At 39.0% G+C, this 16332-nt stretch overlaps 2 protein-coding genes across 3 annotated transcripts; one reads left to right on the top strand and one right to left on the bottom strand.

The window, feature by feature from the left end:
• Nucleotides 1-9126: 9126 nt before the first annotated feature.
• On the top strand, nucleotides 9127-14096 carry LOC101163655 (protein regulator of cytokinesis 1). 2 transcript variants are annotated; one of them, XM_023955741.2, is made up of 14 exons: nucleotides 9127-9445; nucleotides 9825-9957; nucleotides 10056-10178; nucleotides 10524-10757; nucleotides 10845-11015; nucleotides 11093-11242; nucleotides 11372-11519; nucleotides 11617-11753; nucleotides 11831-11926; nucleotides 12137-12283; nucleotides 12376-12486; nucleotides 12577-12684; nucleotides 12949-13122; nucleotides 13626-14096. In XM_023955741.2, exons 1-14 carry the CDS (start codon nucleotides 9435-9437, stop codon nucleotides 13695-13697), a joined length of 1815 nt encoding a protein of 604 aa, XP_023811509.1. In that variant the 5' UTR covers nucleotides 9127-9434; the 3' UTR covers nucleotides 13698-14096. The 2 variants fall into 2 exon arrangements, with proteins under 2 accessions (XP_023811509.1, XP_023811510.1); XM_023955742.2 differs by having other exon boundaries at nucleotides 9128-9445; nucleotides 12949-13055.
• A 10-nt stretch (nucleotides 14097-14106) lies between these two features.
• LOC101163408 (ubiquitin-associated protein 1-like) lies at nucleotides 14107-16262 on the bottom strand. Its single transcript, XM_004069959.5, has 6 exons — nucleotides 16149-16262; nucleotides 15921-16070; nucleotides 14848-15465; nucleotides 14607-14777; nucleotides 14416-14517; nucleotides 14107-14330 (listed from the first exon to the last, which is right to left on the bottom strand). Exons 2-6 carry the CDS (start codon nucleotides 16044-16046, stop codon nucleotides 14196-14198), a joined length of 1152 nt encoding a protein of 383 aa, XP_004070007.1. The 5' UTR covers nucleotides 16047-16070; nucleotides 16149-16262; the 3' UTR covers nucleotides 14107-14195.
• Nucleotides 16263-16332: the final 70 nt, after the last annotated feature.

Below are 16332 nucleotides of genomic sequence, written 5' to 3'. Positions count from 1 at the left end.
TTGAAAAACAAAACTCAAAAAGAAACCGTAAAAGGTAGATACTATGGGACATGACTGATTGGATGACAACGTTTGTCTATCATTTCAACTGAAAACTTTTGTTTTGTTTTTTACAGTTTGATTACTGGAATTTTGTTTTGTTTTCTCAAATGTAATGTTGGTTTTTATTTATTCATTTTGGTTTTTCAATTGTCGTTACAGTCTTTAAAAAGTTTTTTGGGTCGGGTGATTTGTTAATGTGATTTCCACTTCAGGGCAACCGTAGTTATGGTATAACTGATCAACAAAAGTGGAAAGTGGTATTCCATTTTTACTTTTCATGAATTTAAATTGTTGCGCACCTTTCAGCACATCCCTTCAGGGGTCGCCACATTGAATCAACTTCTCACACAGGTAGTTTGGCAGATTTACGCTGGATGCCCTTCCTGATACAAATACAACACTGTCATTTATCCGACTGGGATCTGCACAGGGAGACCCAGACTTGGGCCCCCTTGTGGCTACACAGTTAGACAGCAGCGTGAAGGATCTTCCCCAAGGACCAACACTGTTTAAATTCATTGAGCCCCTAGGAAACTTACCCTGATTTCCCATGTGCCAGTACTGTGCTTAACCAACAGGGCTGTCCAGCCACCTTTTTTAATTAATTTAAGTAAGATAAAATAAAAGCAAATTTCCTCATGAGACATATTACATGGTGGTTTGATTTTGAAAAACATGTTCTTGTGAATATTAAATTTTCCAAGTATTAATAAAACATTAAGAACTGAATTAAATAACGTATCAGCTGTGATTTCTTTATAAAAGTATTTGATGTTTTCCTAATTCTGCATAAACATGGACAGTAAAAATGCCCAAAAACTTTTGATATTTGAAATTTTGACATTCATAAAACAAATGATCTTTTGTTTCTATATTAATATCAAAAAGTACAGTGGTTTTTGTAAAAAAGCCGTATCCTAAATAAATATGAAGAGAGGTCAAATTTATTGTAAAACAGAAAGAAGTATTTTTAAAACCCATCAAAATTGTATCTTCCTTATGACTAAATAACACCATGATAATAGCATTTGTTTCTTTTCACATTTTTCCCAGTCTACAAATACAAACTAAAAGATTTTTTTCTTCTTCAACCAACCTGATAAATGCACCTTTGGTTTAGGTGTCCAATTCTCGATTCCAAAATCCAGTGCCCTGGAAATTTTCCAGAAGTCTCTCCAAAAACCCATGTGCATGGACACTCAATAGAGAAGCAAATATAGATCACAATGCATTGTGCTTGAAAGATATGTCATTTAAAAAATGGCAGGAAAAGCTACATAAGGGAGATTTATAAAATAAATGTGGTGAGCATGTGTCTAAATTACATTAAAATCCAAATCACTGGATAGTCTGGATAATTTAATCTTTTGAGGACTGAAGAGTAGCGAGAGAATAACGACATATCCTGTAAGGCTGACTCCTGCCATACACTGCAGAACCAGCAGCAATCAATATCAGGAGTCACAAAGTATCAACAACTATTAGCCGCAGAAGAAACCATAAGAACATGTTGTAATTCAAAAGCCATTGAAACCATTGTGATGAGATTCAGAGAAACCCACCAACAACAAATATCAAAATCACAAAAACAAGCAAAGACACAACCAATACTAATGTAAGGCTCAACAATCACAACATAGAAAACGCCCCAAAAAGAACAAAACATCACTTAAACTCAAACTCAAACTTTATTTATTTATATAGCGCCTTTCATTTTGGTTAAAAACACAAAGCGCTTAACATAAAAACAGATAAAACAGTCATAAAAAATGAAAGTTGTTCAAAACAGAAAACAAAGGACAATCCCACAAAGAAGGTACCCCTCCCTCACCACCCCCCGCCCCCATCCCCACCCACCCAGTTACCCCAGTAGAACAGTGAACGGAAACAAATAACTGCAGTTGAAGAAGGTCTGGCTTGGTACTGCTGTGAGGAAACGATATCATGGGGATCCATTCATTCCAAGGCCCAGCCGGACCACAGGGGCCATTACCGCAGCGCCCGCCCAACACAGGGCAGCCCAGGGCCCCATCCATGGCTATTAGACCACAGAGTGGGACCCCAGCCCGCCCAACCAGAACGGGCACCACAGCAACGGCACGCCCTACAGGTCAAGCTGGTGGTGCCCAAGAACGATGGATCCCCCAGAGGAAACACTGGAGTAAAAAACATCAGAATAAAAAATAAAAATGATCATAAAATAACAACAATAAAAATAGAAAAAGATAAAAAATAAAATAAGATATAAGAATGTTAGTAATTAAAAAATAAAAAACGTCAGTGATTAAAACATAACCTAAGTATCATTGGTAAAATAACAATAAAAAGAATTGCATATTAGAAACAAAGATAATAATAGTCCTTACAAGAAAATAAATAAATAGATAAATAAATAAATAAATAAATATGTAAATAAATACCTCAATTAATAAATAGATGAATAATAAAAGACATAAGGAATGATCAAAGTCATATAAAAGCCAGACTAAAAAGGTGGGTCTTGAGCCTCTTCTTAAAAACCTCTACAGTCTCTGCGGCCCTGAGGTTCTCCGGCAGGCTGTTCCACAGGCGAGGACCATAATGGCAGAACGAAGCCTCACCATGTGTCTTGGTCCTTACCATAGGGACAACTAAGAGGCCAGTGCCAGAGGACCTCAGGGTCCGCGAGGGTTCGTATTTTAAAATAATATCATTTAAATAAGAGGGCCCAAGACCATAAAAACATTTATAAACCATTAAAAGAACTTTAAAATCAATCCTGAAACGCACAGGGAGCCAATGCAGCGATTTTAAAACCGGTGTAATGTGTTCCCGCCCTCTGGTTCTCGTCAGAACTCGTGCCGCTGAGTTCTGTAGAAGTTGTAGATTTGAGATCGACTTTTTGGGTAAACCAGAGAGCAGGGCATTACAGTAATCTAAACGACTAAAAATAAAAGCATGCATTAGCACCTCTGTGTTGGCAAGAGAGAGGAACGGGCGGACTCTGGCAATGTTTTTGAGATGATAAAATCCTATTTTCACAATGTTTCTGATGTGAAGAGTAAAATTCAGCTCAGAGTCAAAAAGAACGCCCAGGTTTCTCACACACTGAGAAGATTTAAAATTCCTAAGTTTGGCTAAAATCATCTCTCTCTTGTCTTCAGGACCAATGATTAAAACTTCAGTTTTGTCCTGGTTGAGCTGCAAGAAGTTTTCTGCCATCCACAGCTTTATATCTAAAATGCAGTTTAAAAGAGTGTTGACAGGTTCAAGGTCATCAGGAGACACGGCGATGTAAAGCTGTGTATCATCAGCATAGCTGTGAAAGTCAACGCCGTGTCTCCTGATGACATCCCCAAGAGGCAACATATACAAGTTAAAAAGTATTGGACCCAAGATTGAACCCTGGGGAACCCCACAACCTATTTCATGGACTCCTGAGGACCGAGTATCCATACTTACAAAAAAGTGTCTATCTGTGAGATAGGAGTGAAACCAGTTAAGATCAGTTCCTGAGACGCCGACCCGACTCCTAAGTCTGTCAATTAAAATCTGGTGATCCACTGTATCAAAGGCGGCACTCAGATCCAGCAGCACCAGAACAGAAAGTTTCTGCGAGTCATAATTATGTCTGAGATCATTTAAAATTTTTAAAAGGGCCGTCTCAGTACTGTGATTTGTCCTAAAACCAGACTGACACTTTTCAAGAACATTATGTTCATTTAAAAAATCATGTAATTGAATAAAAACAAGTTTTTCAATAATTTCAATAATAACTTCCCACAATGCACCACCTCAGAACCCACAGTCGCACATGCTGGTTAACAAAGTTTCATTCCCTGAAGCCTTTTACTACACCTATCAAAAACTCACGTTTTGTCTTCACATTAGCAAAGAATATATAAATACAAGTGTAATCACATTTTCTTTAGCTATAGCATATAAAGCAAATGAATTTATTGTGTTATTATTAAGATATACACATAATTTAATAAATTTATTTTTAGAGCAAATTAAAACAAATAATAACTGGTAAATGACAAACATATTTGGAATAAAAGACAACTGCAAATAAAAGATATTAACACGAATCCAAATTTTGCATACTTACATTGCCACAACGGATTGCTTCCTACAAAACTTTCACTCACTTGGATGATTTTTAGCCGTCTCAGGATGATGTTTTGTATCCTTCTTGGTCTCTTTCTCCATTGTCTTCAGTAGTTTTCAATTCAAATTTTGAGGAAAAACTTTTGTTGCCAACTTCAAAATTGTACAACTGACTCAATCGGACAAAGTTGTAAGTGACTTAAATCTAACACTCAATGTCTTCATATAAGGTGCTTTCGTAGCTAAGTAACCGCTGTGACATCAAGTAATAAAACCAGGTATAACCTTTAACATGTCTGCTTTCAGTATTTAGATTTAAATCTGTGCATCTTTCAGAATAATCTGGTGAAAACTGTTTATTTCTTCTTATTGATATTCAGTGAACTTTCTCTAAACTTTACTTCATTTTGAGGGAAAGAAAAAAGAAAAAAGGGAGTCAAATTTGTCAAATTGGACATTGGTTAAACAGACGTGCCAGCAGCAGAAACAGTGCATTCTGTCAGAAGTCAGAGCTCTGTCTCCCCCTCTGGTTATCAGCAGGAACCATCTCCACACTACATCCCCCAGCAACCCCAGTGCACAGTTTCTGGATGCCGCACACTTGACTCTCATGTGCAATCACTTGCAGTATATTTAAGCAATGTACTGAGCCTCAAGTGTGAAGTATTGTTTGTGCCAGTCGTCCTGCATTACCGGGTGTTATACCAGGACCGTATCTCCTGCTTTCCTGACCCTGTTTTGTCTTTGAGTCTGTTTACTTGCCACCTGCCGGACTTTTGTCTTGTTCCTGACTATTTTTTATAGTTTCATGTCATTTTTTTAAACTTATACAATTTTTTTTATTCTTAAGTCTTTATTTGTTTTGTGTTTATTGTGGCAAATGGACCTTGAGTCTGTAATAATAAAGCTTCTTCATATTCTCATTGTTTCTCTATTGTTCTCATGCTCGTTATCGACCCTGAAACCTGCTGCAATTGGAACCATTCTGCCTGTTTTGTGACACATTCTAATAAATTCATGCTTTTGCAATTTCTTTTCATTGACAATATTAATAAGCTACTTCTTGACAGAGATAAATTATTGGAAACTGTGAATAAATGCACAATAAATAAGTCTCTGCTATGAGAATTATGGCAATAAAATTATGAGGTGTAATTTTTCATACTTTGTATGTAATATTTTATAATATAACTGGGTAGCTTAAAATCATTTTATTAAAAAAGTAGATGGTGATCTTTCATTCATTTATTTATCATATGTCTGTCTTATCAAAACCCATACATGAATTCTAGCTAAATTGACAGAATCTTTTGTTAACCAATAAGCCAAGTGACATCTCTAACATCATTATAGTTCAGGGGAATCTTTATATTATTGCATTGACTGTTTCAAGTGTAACCACCAGAGGCAATGTGGGGTTTAAAGTCTTCCCTAAGTACACTTTGACACATGGAAGGCAAGGAGGGAATTAAGCCTGAAATCTTCCTATCAGAGGTCAACTGTCCTACCACTGCAACTTATGCACTGTACATACTGTGCAGCCCATATACACTCACTGGCTACTTTTTTAGGAACAACTAGTACCAGGTTGGACCCCCTTTAGCCTTCAGAACTTTCTTAATTCTTGGTGGCACAGATTTAACAAGGTACTGGAAACATTCCACAGAGAGTTTGGTCAATATTGACATGATAGCATCACACAGTTGATGCAGATTTGTCAGCTGCACATCCAGATCTGGTGACTGTAGAGGCCATTTGAGTCCAGTGAACTCATTAACATGTTGAAGAAACCAGTCTGAGATGATTCCAGCCTTATGGCATGGTGTCTTATCATGCTGGAAATGGTCATCCGAAGATGGTACACTGCGGACATAAAGGGATGGCCATGGTCACCAACAATACTCAGGTAGGCTATGGCGTTGGAACCATGCTCTACTGGTACTAAGGGGCCCAAAGTGTTCCAAGAAAATATGCCCAACACTATTACACCACCAGCAGCCTGAACCATAGATACAAAGCAGGATGGATCAATGCTTTCATGTTGTTGATGCCAAATTTAAGCGAGTCATCAATAGACACTCATCAGACATTTTTCCAATCTTCTACTGTTCAGTTTAGCCTGTGTTAATTGTAGCCTCAGCTTCTTGTTCTTAGCTGACGGAAGTGCCACCCGGTGTGGTCTCCTGCCGCAGTAGCCCATCTGCGTCAAGGTTGGACATGTCGTGCGTTCAGAGATGCTTTTCTCCAGACCTCGGTTGTAACCAGTGGTTATCTGAGTTACTGTAGCCTTTCTTTTTATTAGCACTGATGCACTTTCATTAGCACGGATTAATGCACTGAGTTGCAGGCATGTAATTGGCTGATTAGAAATTCGCATTAACTATCAGTTGGAAGGTGTGCCTAATAAAGTGGCTGGAACTAGTCTGCACATTCTCCTTTGATCTTTGGCATCAAAAAGGTATTTCAGCCCACAGAAATGCTGCTCAATGGATATTTTCTCTTTTTCAGAGCCTTCTCTGTAAACCCTAGAGATGGTTTTGCTTAAAAATTCAAGTAGATCAGCAGTTTCTGAAATACTCAGACCAGCCTGTCTGGCACAGACGACCACGCCACGTTCAAAGTCTCTTCAGTCATCTTTCTTCCTCATTCTGATGCTCAGTTTGAACTGCAGCAGATCATCTAGACCACATGTGTCAAACTCAAGGCCCCCGGGCCAAATGTGGCGAGCCCGCATGAGCATAAAAGTTTTTAATTTCTTAAAATAAAAAATAATAAAAATTGGTGTGTATTCATTCATATATAGGGGGAATTGGACTTGAAATATCGGGTTGGGCAACTATACATTATGACTTAAACACATATAACCTAACCTGACAGAATCAAATGTAAAAGGATTTATGCTAGGGTAACAAGCAAACATATGTTTTCTATGCAACTGTAATTGTCACTTTAAAAAGTTATAATAAATAAATAAATGAGTTATTCAACATTAAGGAGCAGTTACGTTTATTTTTCATTACATTTAGTTACATGTATAAGTTATATCTGGCCCTTTGTGGACAACCACTATGTTGATGTGGCCCTCGGTGAAAATGAGTTTGACACCCCTGATCTAGATCATGTCTACATGCCTAAATGCACTGAGTTGCAGGCATGTAATTGGCTGATTAGAAATTCGCATTAACTATCGGTTGGAATGGGGCTGGGGCTGTGGGCGTCCCTCTCCGGTGGGGCCCTGCGTTGGGCTCCTCCGGCGCGGCGGGGGGCTGCTTTCCTGGCTGGGCTGGGGCGGCGCTCTCTTTCCCTCTGCGCCTCCCTGCTCTCTGGCTCTGGGGGCCTCGCGGCGGTCCTGCTGGCCATGGCCTGGGTGGCGGTCTTGGTCGCCCGGGGGGCGGTTGTTCCCTGCCTGTTCCCGTGTGGCGTTGGGGGAATTCCGGCTGCCGCTGCTGCGGCGGGGGTATGGGTGTGGGGGTGGCTGGGCGCTCCTCCTCCTTCTTTTCACATTCCACCATCCATTTTAGAAGAACATAAACACTCACCTGAGCACAGGTGTTAGCTCACCTTTGCACTAATAGTTTGCATGATTGAATGAATGAAAGATTTCACACTAGTTGGTTTAAAGGCATAGGTATGCGTTCGTGAACACTATCTGTTTTGTCTGCATGTTGACATGTGGACATTTTTGCGGCTGGCGGGTGTGTTGGTGGTGTTTGGGTGTGTGTGAACGGGCCCCGCCCTTTTTGTGCTGCATTTGAGCCGTGCCGTGGCGATGGGCAGCCGGTGGGCCTGTCTGCTCTGTGCTGCTTCATGGTCTTGCCCCCTTTCCCCTCCGGTTATCACCCTCCTACCCCCCCCCTCTCTCTGGCGTCCCTCTCTCTTCTTCCCCTCTTTCCTTTTCCATCCGGTCCAACACCAAAGATTTTCAAACATGATTGAAATTAATAAAGTTTGGCCTCAATTACAAAAGGGGTTTATTCAGACATACCTTTGGTTTGTCTGAAGATGAATAACCCCTCTTGTTAAAATAAAATATGTCCAACACAAGAGGCCCTCAGCTCTCATCTGTTTGCCTAGCTGTTGGACAGGACAAGTTAAAAATTTTTTTTTTATTATTGTTTAGTTAGAAATCATATACATATAATATTATATATATATAATATAACATATGACTTTATAGAAAAAAAATAAGTGTTTGAATTTAAACTGCATGTTTGTTTTGGTTGGTTTTGACAGTTTTCTATTTGAGTTCATTAGTATCCAATTTATATTTCTAAACAGTCACCAAGTGGTTACCAGGTGAATTGACCTGGCTCTAGTTTCGTTTTTTTTTATGGGCCTCAAACAGGAAGTCAAAGTTGTTCCTTGGTTTAGTGATGACATGAGACCTGAAGGACAAGGAATAAACAAAACTCTGTTTTCCGGACATTAATTGTTCATTGAACCATGTAAAGCCCACTGGATCAAATAATTGATAGATAATCCAAAACATTTTTTGGTTTTTAAAATGTTTTTTAAACTCTAATGAAAAAAATGGCAACGTCATTTTTATGAGATATACATATCAATTATAATATGTGGAGTGATTTGGTAGGTTTTTGCTCATCACAATGTTGTTTTAACATTCAAAAATACTGACGTAATTTTTCAGGAAACAAGTATTGTCTCAAATTTTATACTGTTTGAGTACATTTATAGATATTTTTCTACATCGAGGCCTTTTACTCCGCCCTCTGTTGTTCAAATGAGGTAATACAGTATGGAAAACAAGTACAACAAAAAAGGAAGTTTCCGAAGAGAAGTATTAGTGATTGACCTTTCACCATTTTTAGACGGAGGGGAGCATTCGTAATCATGTAAACCTTCAACTGTTTGCTATTTAACTAAATAATAAAGATTAATATATCTGGCACCACCCATGTTTAATATATTTAAAAGCCAACGTTTTGAATTAAGTAAATGGACTTAACAAAACTTTCTGGATAGGTGTTCCTCCCTTCCAGATACCAGACAGTATCGACAGCCTTCAACATTATTAGAATTCTTTACCCAAACACGCCTGCGCAGTGGGAGAGGATGAGCAGAGCGGAAGGAAATTTCCATCGACGTCAATTTCCTCGACCAATCAGCGCCCGAGTGTTGTTTAAGTGCAAAATTCAAATCCAGACGACAAACGAACGGCTAGTCGGACAGCTTCTGTTGCTTCGTTGATATACACAGTGGGGTTTTTAATTTATTTATTGGTAAAGCAATTCCCATTGTTGTAGTGGGTTATTTTTGGTTAGTGTCTGATACCTTTGGAGGCGATGAGAGTGAGGTAAGTCTACAATATTTTTTTTGTTTTATTTAATATGTGCTGTTGTGTTGGTTTCGGGGTACGACGATAACTTGTGTTTGACAGTTTAAGACACTGCTGCAAATTTCGGATGATATAAAGAGTTGATAATAACGCCAATATGTTTGTTTTTGTTTCATGGTCGGACATGAATTAAAATGATATCGATTCACAAATGACAGTTTGAAATAAAGCTAGCATGTAGCTTAAGTTAGCTTGCGCTAATTTAGGCTAATATCGTTCGTTTTTGTGCATATATTTAAACTATTTTCAATGGTAAATGGCAATCGATTTTTGCTCACTTTATTATACTGAATATTTCAAATTATACGCCTTTAATTAAATCGGCCGCTTGTTGCAGTGAGGTGCACGCAGCGGAGTCCGTTGCCTACTTCAACAGGGCAATGGTCAAGCTCCAGGAGATTTGGGAAGAAATCGGGATTCCAGAAGAGCAGCGGATCCAAAGAACCAATGATGTTCACAAACACATCAAGGTTCGCCCAAAATTGCCTTTATGATCAATTACGTTGAGTATATATTTTGCCTTTACGCAGTGGCCTAATGTTGTTGGGGTGGTTCTCGTTGCCCGCAGGGTTTGCTGGACTTGATGATCGCTGAGGAAGCGGAGCTGAAAAAACGACTGACGGAAAGCATTGAGGTCTGTCGCAAAGAACTCAGCAGTTTGTGTGCAGAACTCCAGCTTCCACCGTTTGAGGTACTTGTTTACTGTTTTAAAATAAGAAAAACTTGTATTTTTAAAATAAATTACTAATAAACCTTAGGCATAAAAAGGAAATTTTTTTATAAAAAAACAAAACAAAAGAAGAATCCTCTTTGATTAACCCTAACCATTCAATGTGCTTTTTGTAAAAAGGTTGGAGATTAGTATGAACACTTACTATTTTAACTATCCAGCTGGTGTATTATTAACCAAAAATTGCTGATTAGTTTTATCGTTTCGCTATATATATATATATATATATATATATATATATATATATATATATATATATTCCATGTTTAAATAGAAGTATTGTGGTCTTGTTTTATTTTTTCCAAGGAGGAAGATGGCTGCACCATGTTGCAGCTAGAGAAAAACAGCCGCACTCGTCTTGAGGTGATGAAGGAGCACAAGAAGCAGCGAATGGAGGAGCTGAGAGGACTCATTTCCAAAGATCAGGAGCTGTGTGAAATTATGTGCACCACCCCTTTTTTCATTAACCATTCTTCTGTCCCATCATTGGATCAGCTGGAAACTTATAAGGCCTATCTTAATGACCTGACTAAAGAAAAGGTGATGATCGTCTATTACATTTTTCCAAAATTAGTTCATATTCACTTTTTTCTTTAATTTTTTTTTATATGAAATTTACAATTCCAGGAGCGCCGCCGTGATGAATTTGTGAGCATCAAGAAGGAAATAGTTGTGTGCATGGATGATCTGGAACAAATCCCAGAGACGAGCTTTGAAACTGATGTGATATGTGAGGACGAGGACGCTTTTTGTCTCTCCAATGACAACATTGCTGCTCTTAAGCTGCTTCTTGGGCAGGTACGTTTACTAAATCTTTGACTTTATTTTAATGAATAAGTTCAGATTTGGATGTTGGCATTTCTTTCTCTTTTTAGCTGGAAGAACGCAAAGCCAAGAACGAGTTACTCTGTTCAGGTTACCGCAGACAGATCCAGGAGCTGTGGGAAAGACTCCAGATCCCTCAAGAGGAGAGGGATGCCTTCTCTGAACATATGCTGAAGTCAAAGAAGAAAAACATTGAAGCAGTATGACCTTTCTCACGATTAATTATGATACTAGCCACTTTCAAATGTTAAAGAATCACTTGGGGAGGTTTGACCAGGCCTTAACCCTTTAGCATGGTTAATATTTTCTTTTTTTCGTCCCATGTACAGCTTCAAGCAGAGGTCCAGCGTCTGGAAGTGCTGAAAAAGCAGAGCTTGAAAAGCTTCACAGAGAATATAAGAACAGAGATTGCTTCCTTGTGGAAAAGTTGCTTCTACAGCCAGGAACAGCAGGAAGCTTTTGCTCCATACTACGATGGTAACAAATCTTCAATAATCAGCTCTCATACTGAATAAATGGACTAATTTAAAAAAAAAGAGAGGGAGAGAGAAGCCACTGAAATAATTTTTTACAGACAGTTTCACCGAAGACCTCCTCAACCTACACGAAGCTGAGGTTGGCGAGCTGAAGAGGTACTACGACGATCACAAGGAACTCTTTGAGGGTGTCATGAAGTGGCACGATAACTGGAACCTTTACCTGGAGCTTGATGTGAGTAGTCATCTGATAAGGATGTGGAGGTAGACTGTGTGCTTGATCTGTTGATAATCAAACGATTCTCATTTCAGAAAAAGGCCAACGATCCTTCAAGATTCAACAACAGGGGAGGAAACCTTTTGAAAGAAGAAAAGCAAAGAACTGATCTACAGAAAAGCTTGCCCAAGGTGAGTTTCTGATCTATTTAATAAATACATGAACCACCTTTACTTTTGTAAACGACTGGGAAAAGCAGTAAGGTCTTTGATGTACTACTGCTTCTGGCCACAAGGTGGCGATACAAACACTTTTGGGCTCAAATTTAACAGCCATTAAGAAAATCTCAAAACCAACCATTAGCAATTTGTTTTTTGTTTTTTATGTTTTTGTTTTTTTAGCTGGAGAGGAGCCTGAAGGTCCAGATTGATGCATGGGAGCAAGAACATGGCAGGGATTTTCTGGTTAATGGACAGAAATTTCTTGATTATGTGCAGCAGCAATGGATTCAACACCATGAGGAAAAGGAGAGGGAGAAACTTGAAAGAGTATGAAATGTTATTTTATTTATTAAAACGTCTGTTTCCATTCGGCATTATTTGACTTTTTTTTTTTTTTATTGGATTTTGACATGATGTAGCAACTGAAGAAAACAAAGCAAACACAAGAGGACATGCTGTATGGAACATCTGTGAGAACACCGTCTAAACGACGGCTGGGGGGGCCTACTACACCTGGAAAAGTGAAAAAGGTAGGATTTATTTGTCTGACTTATTGTACTAATATAAATAAAGTGTCAAACATGACAGGTAACTTGTTTTCCTCTGTTCTGTATATGTAGTTCACAGGTATCTCCACCATTTCCACTCCAAACAGCTTTCTTAATTCAGGCCTCGGTGGAACCACATGCCACGCCTCAATGCAGAAACCGCCGCTGTCTGCCAGCAAAGTATGTTCTCTGCGGGTTGGGTTTGTCTCACATTTGTGCTGCTGAAGGCTAATCCAGACATCAAGCTCCCTCTTTAAGATCAGTTTCTATTTAAAGAATAAGAGGATTTAATTTCCTGTTGGATAATTGAATATGGAAAAGCTACTGGTTAAACGACTTGAGAATGAGTGCTTAGGCTAAGTTTTATGTCATAGTTCTGTCATTAAAGATTACATTATAGTTTAGAAATACAATGTCTCGTGACTGGACTTGGTCTCATTGTAGGCGAACAGCCTTCGGATCCCCGGACAAGGAAGGACACCCCGCGCACTAGACCGAAACAAGGAGAACATCTCCCACCTTAACAGAAACACTCCAATAGGCACACCAAGGTCTCAGGATACTCAAGATCACACCTTCACCTTTAATTCTATTGCTGGCTCCTATTCGGAATTTGCGGTAAATGGGGTTTTACCTATGTCTAGTCCTTAACTACAGAAAGTCAACTTTGATTTAAGTTTTATATCTTTGGAAAGGCAAGAGGAAGCACTTCCTTAGTCTCACCTTTTTGTGGCTTCTGTTTTTCTACTTTATCAATAGTATTTTTACAGCCACTAAAGGTCAACTGTTGTCTGATAAATGAACTGACAAAAGACCATCTTTTAGTGTTTTATTTTGAAGTTATTAAACGTTTCACTTTTTTTTTTTTAATCGACAGATGCATCCCTAAAAAGCAGCATAAACATGCATCATTTAATCAATACAAATATTTAGAAAGAAAACATAGCAGATTGCACATTTAGAGGACAATCCTATCACATTACCTACAAATCTGAATTGGGGGTGGGATATTAGTGTTAAACATAAAAAACAGTGCTATTATTTTTCTATACTATAATAACCACACAGGTACATACGTTGATCGCTTCACTGACGGGTTTTAAACTGCCTTCTCTTTGCAGAAAGACCTCACAAAAGCTTCTAAATCAAATGTGATGACAGGACTGCTGAATTCCACCGTCAGCCATCAGTGATGGTTCTAAGGAGCCGTTGTTCATCCAAGTAGTGTGATGTAGAGGACAAAACTGAATTCTGATGTAAAAATTTTAAGAAATTGTTAAGATATTGTTTGAATTTTTTCTAAACTTCTTTTCTTTTAAAATACAAATTTTGAGGGTTTCTGCTGTAGAAAGAGTTTTTTTTTCCCCCAAATGTGTATATATTTCTCTGTCTGCTTAAATGAATTGGCTATGGCTTTTTTTTCTTAAAGTTCTTAAAGAATAAAATGCTTGCCACACAGTTTTTTCACTACAGAAGTTCTAAAAAGCACCAGGACAATATTTGAGCTGGAATGACCGCTCAACTACAAAAACCTGTTGAGTCTTTTTTTTTTCTTTTTAAAACTGTAAATAAACTTAAATATGGAAGTAGAATCCTAAATGATTTTTTTTTGTGTACATATGTATTTTTAATGCCAAGTTGGTCAGAAGGCAGTGTTTGTACTCCATTATCTTCCTTGAGCAGATGTCTCTTTAAGCCATGCGCGTCATGAGTTCCTCTAGAGCCCGCTCACGATGGTTTTCATGCACAAGCAGCACCTCTTTGATTGCACTTTGTTGGAAGCCCATCTCATTAAACTGTGTCAACAGTCGAAGAAATTCAGCTGCCTAAAAAACATAATTTCAATCGTCATTAATTAGAGGAATAGCATGCAAAACATTTCGATGTAGTCAAAAAACTTGCTGGGATCACCTTGCTTTCACAGTTCTGAAACATCTCGAGTGCTTCCTCCACCTGTGCTTCGTCATAACCCAGCTGACACAGATGGTCACTAGCAACCAGGTATTTGAGGACCTAGAGGAATTCAAATGTAAAACGCTGGTACTACAAAGCCGACTGCATACACAACAGTTTAGTGCAGAAAACCCAGTAAGGGTGCCTACCTTTTCTGGGGTCCGATAGCCGGTCTTTTGGAGAGCCAGAATGGCTGTGCGTAAAGGGTATCCCTTATCAGTGATGGTTTCCAATAATTCTCGCTCCTCCTTACTAAGTGCCATCAGCAGCTCAGCTGCAGAGTCAAAGAAAACTCCCCGTGCGCTGTGAGTTGTTAGAGCCTAAGAAGAAGTTCACCATTAAAAAAAAAGTTGTGAATAATGGAGGGTTGCATTTTTTTCAGCCACTGACCTTTTTTCTGCGGTTTGTGACTACAGGCCCAGCAGAGGAGGGGCGCCGCTGCGTCTTTGGTAAAGCCTGAGCAGGCGGTGTGTTTTGGGAGTGCCTTCTACCCACAGAGCACTGCCTCTTCTTGCCGTTCTTAAGCCTCTCGGAAAGGGGACTAGCCTGCTTGGACCGGTGCTGCTCTAAAGCACGCAGGGGTTGTCTGCAGTCTGGGAGAGAAGAAGTCGCCCTATGACCCGTGAGGGTCGGAGATGAACGTTGATAGTGCATGTCTTTAACTCTGGATAGGGGATCTCTGGGTGCAGCACTTCGAGGTCGCTCTTTAATGTCAAACTGAAGATGCGCTGCCTCTGCAGAGCTTCCTTTGTCGTCATAGTAACCATCCTCATAATCAGAGTCGTATTCAGGGAATTTGACGTTGTGATGGTACAGCCGGTGGGTGTCTGCAGAGCTCAGGCTGTGGCTGCGGGGCCGAGGCCTGGGGGCCCAGGCATTGCTGGTCCTGTGACCGAGAAGGCAGCTTCCTTTAGGGTTGCTGAACATCATCCAAAACGGTGGGCAGGATGGAGCTTGACAGGCCGGTTGCTGATCGCAAAGAATCCATCTCTCCAAGTTGAATTCATACTGAAAGATAAACATGACACCAGAAAGAGTTTATAATAATAAAACTTACTTTCTTGACATGTTTGAATACAAATTTGGGCTCACATGGATATATTTCCCTTTCATTTAGTTCAGAAGTTTTTGTGGGAGACATGTTTGCTGACATCTTGGCTTAACTACAAAATTCCAGGGGGAATTTAATCTTAATTCAAACATTTTATCATTTGTGTCACAGAAAAAAAATATTTTTCTGAATTATAAAAGCAATCTTTAGAAATCTAGTCATTAAAAAAAGGGGGGGGGGGATCTTACATTTTTAACATTCTAATAAGATTCTAAAGTAATTAAAAACATTTTCTTCTATTTTGACAACCAAAACACTAACAGGAAATATGAAATTGACAATGGATTTTATGAATTACATTTTTAAATCAAGATCACATATGAAACAGAAATCTCCCTTAAAAGTAAGTAACCTGGGTGTCTTGCATAATTTGGTGACAGTCTGGAACAGCAATCTCTGGGGCAGTCACCAGCTGTACTTCAGCCCCCAGTGGACCCACAGGGGTCTGAAACGGGACGTCCTCTACAATGTTCATCATTACCAAAGCGCACCAACAAATATCCTGCAACAGAACAATAAGGAGCCTTAGGTTTAAAAATTAAGTCCACAGTTTCTTGTATTTTGTAAGAGTTATTCTTACCTTCCTCACTGGTATTCAAAGTGCACAGTCCTCTGATTCATCTACAGGTGACTGGAGTAAATGACTAACACAAACACGAGTGTGCGGGATAAACCCTCTCATCACTAATCCCCTGACATCAGTTGAGGGTATGTTTACCATCTGTGTAATCCTTCATGTAAACCACCTTCATAAATAATAGCAG

This window comes from Oryzias latipes, chromosome 6, assembly GCF_053564925.1.
Source record: "Oryzias latipes strain Hd-rR chromosome 6, Olatipes_Hd-rR_3.1".
NCBI lineage: Eukaryota > Metazoa > Chordata > Actinopteri > Beloniformes > Adrianichthyidae > Oryzias > Oryzias latipes.
The sequence above is the reverse complement of the archived record's forward strand: the minus strand, read 5'-3'. Positions and strand labels throughout refer to the sequence as shown.

Coding starts and splice junctions, on each gene's coding strand:
- LOC101163655 (XM_023955741.2), top strand. Junction 11,754..11,830: donor ACCTTTACCTGGAGCTTGAT/GTGAGTAGTCAT, acceptor TTCTCATTTCAG/AAAAAGGCCAACGATCCTTC. Junction 11,927..12,136: donor TACAGAAAAGCTTGCCCAAG/GTGAGTTTCTGA, acceptor TTGTTTTTTTAG/CTGGAGAGGAGCCTGAAGGT.
- LOC101163408 (XM_004069959.5), bottom strand. CDS start 16,046: ATGATGAACATTGTAGAGGACGTCCCGTTTCAGACCCCTGTGGGTCCA. Junction 14,778..14,847: donor TCACAAACCGCAGAAAAAAG/GTCAGTGGCTGA, acceptor ACTTCTTCTTAG/GCTCTAACAACTCACAGCGC. Junction 14,518..14,606: donor GCTATCGGACCCCAGAAAAG/GTAGGCACCCTT, acceptor GAATTCCTCTAG/GTCCTCAAATACCTGGTTGC.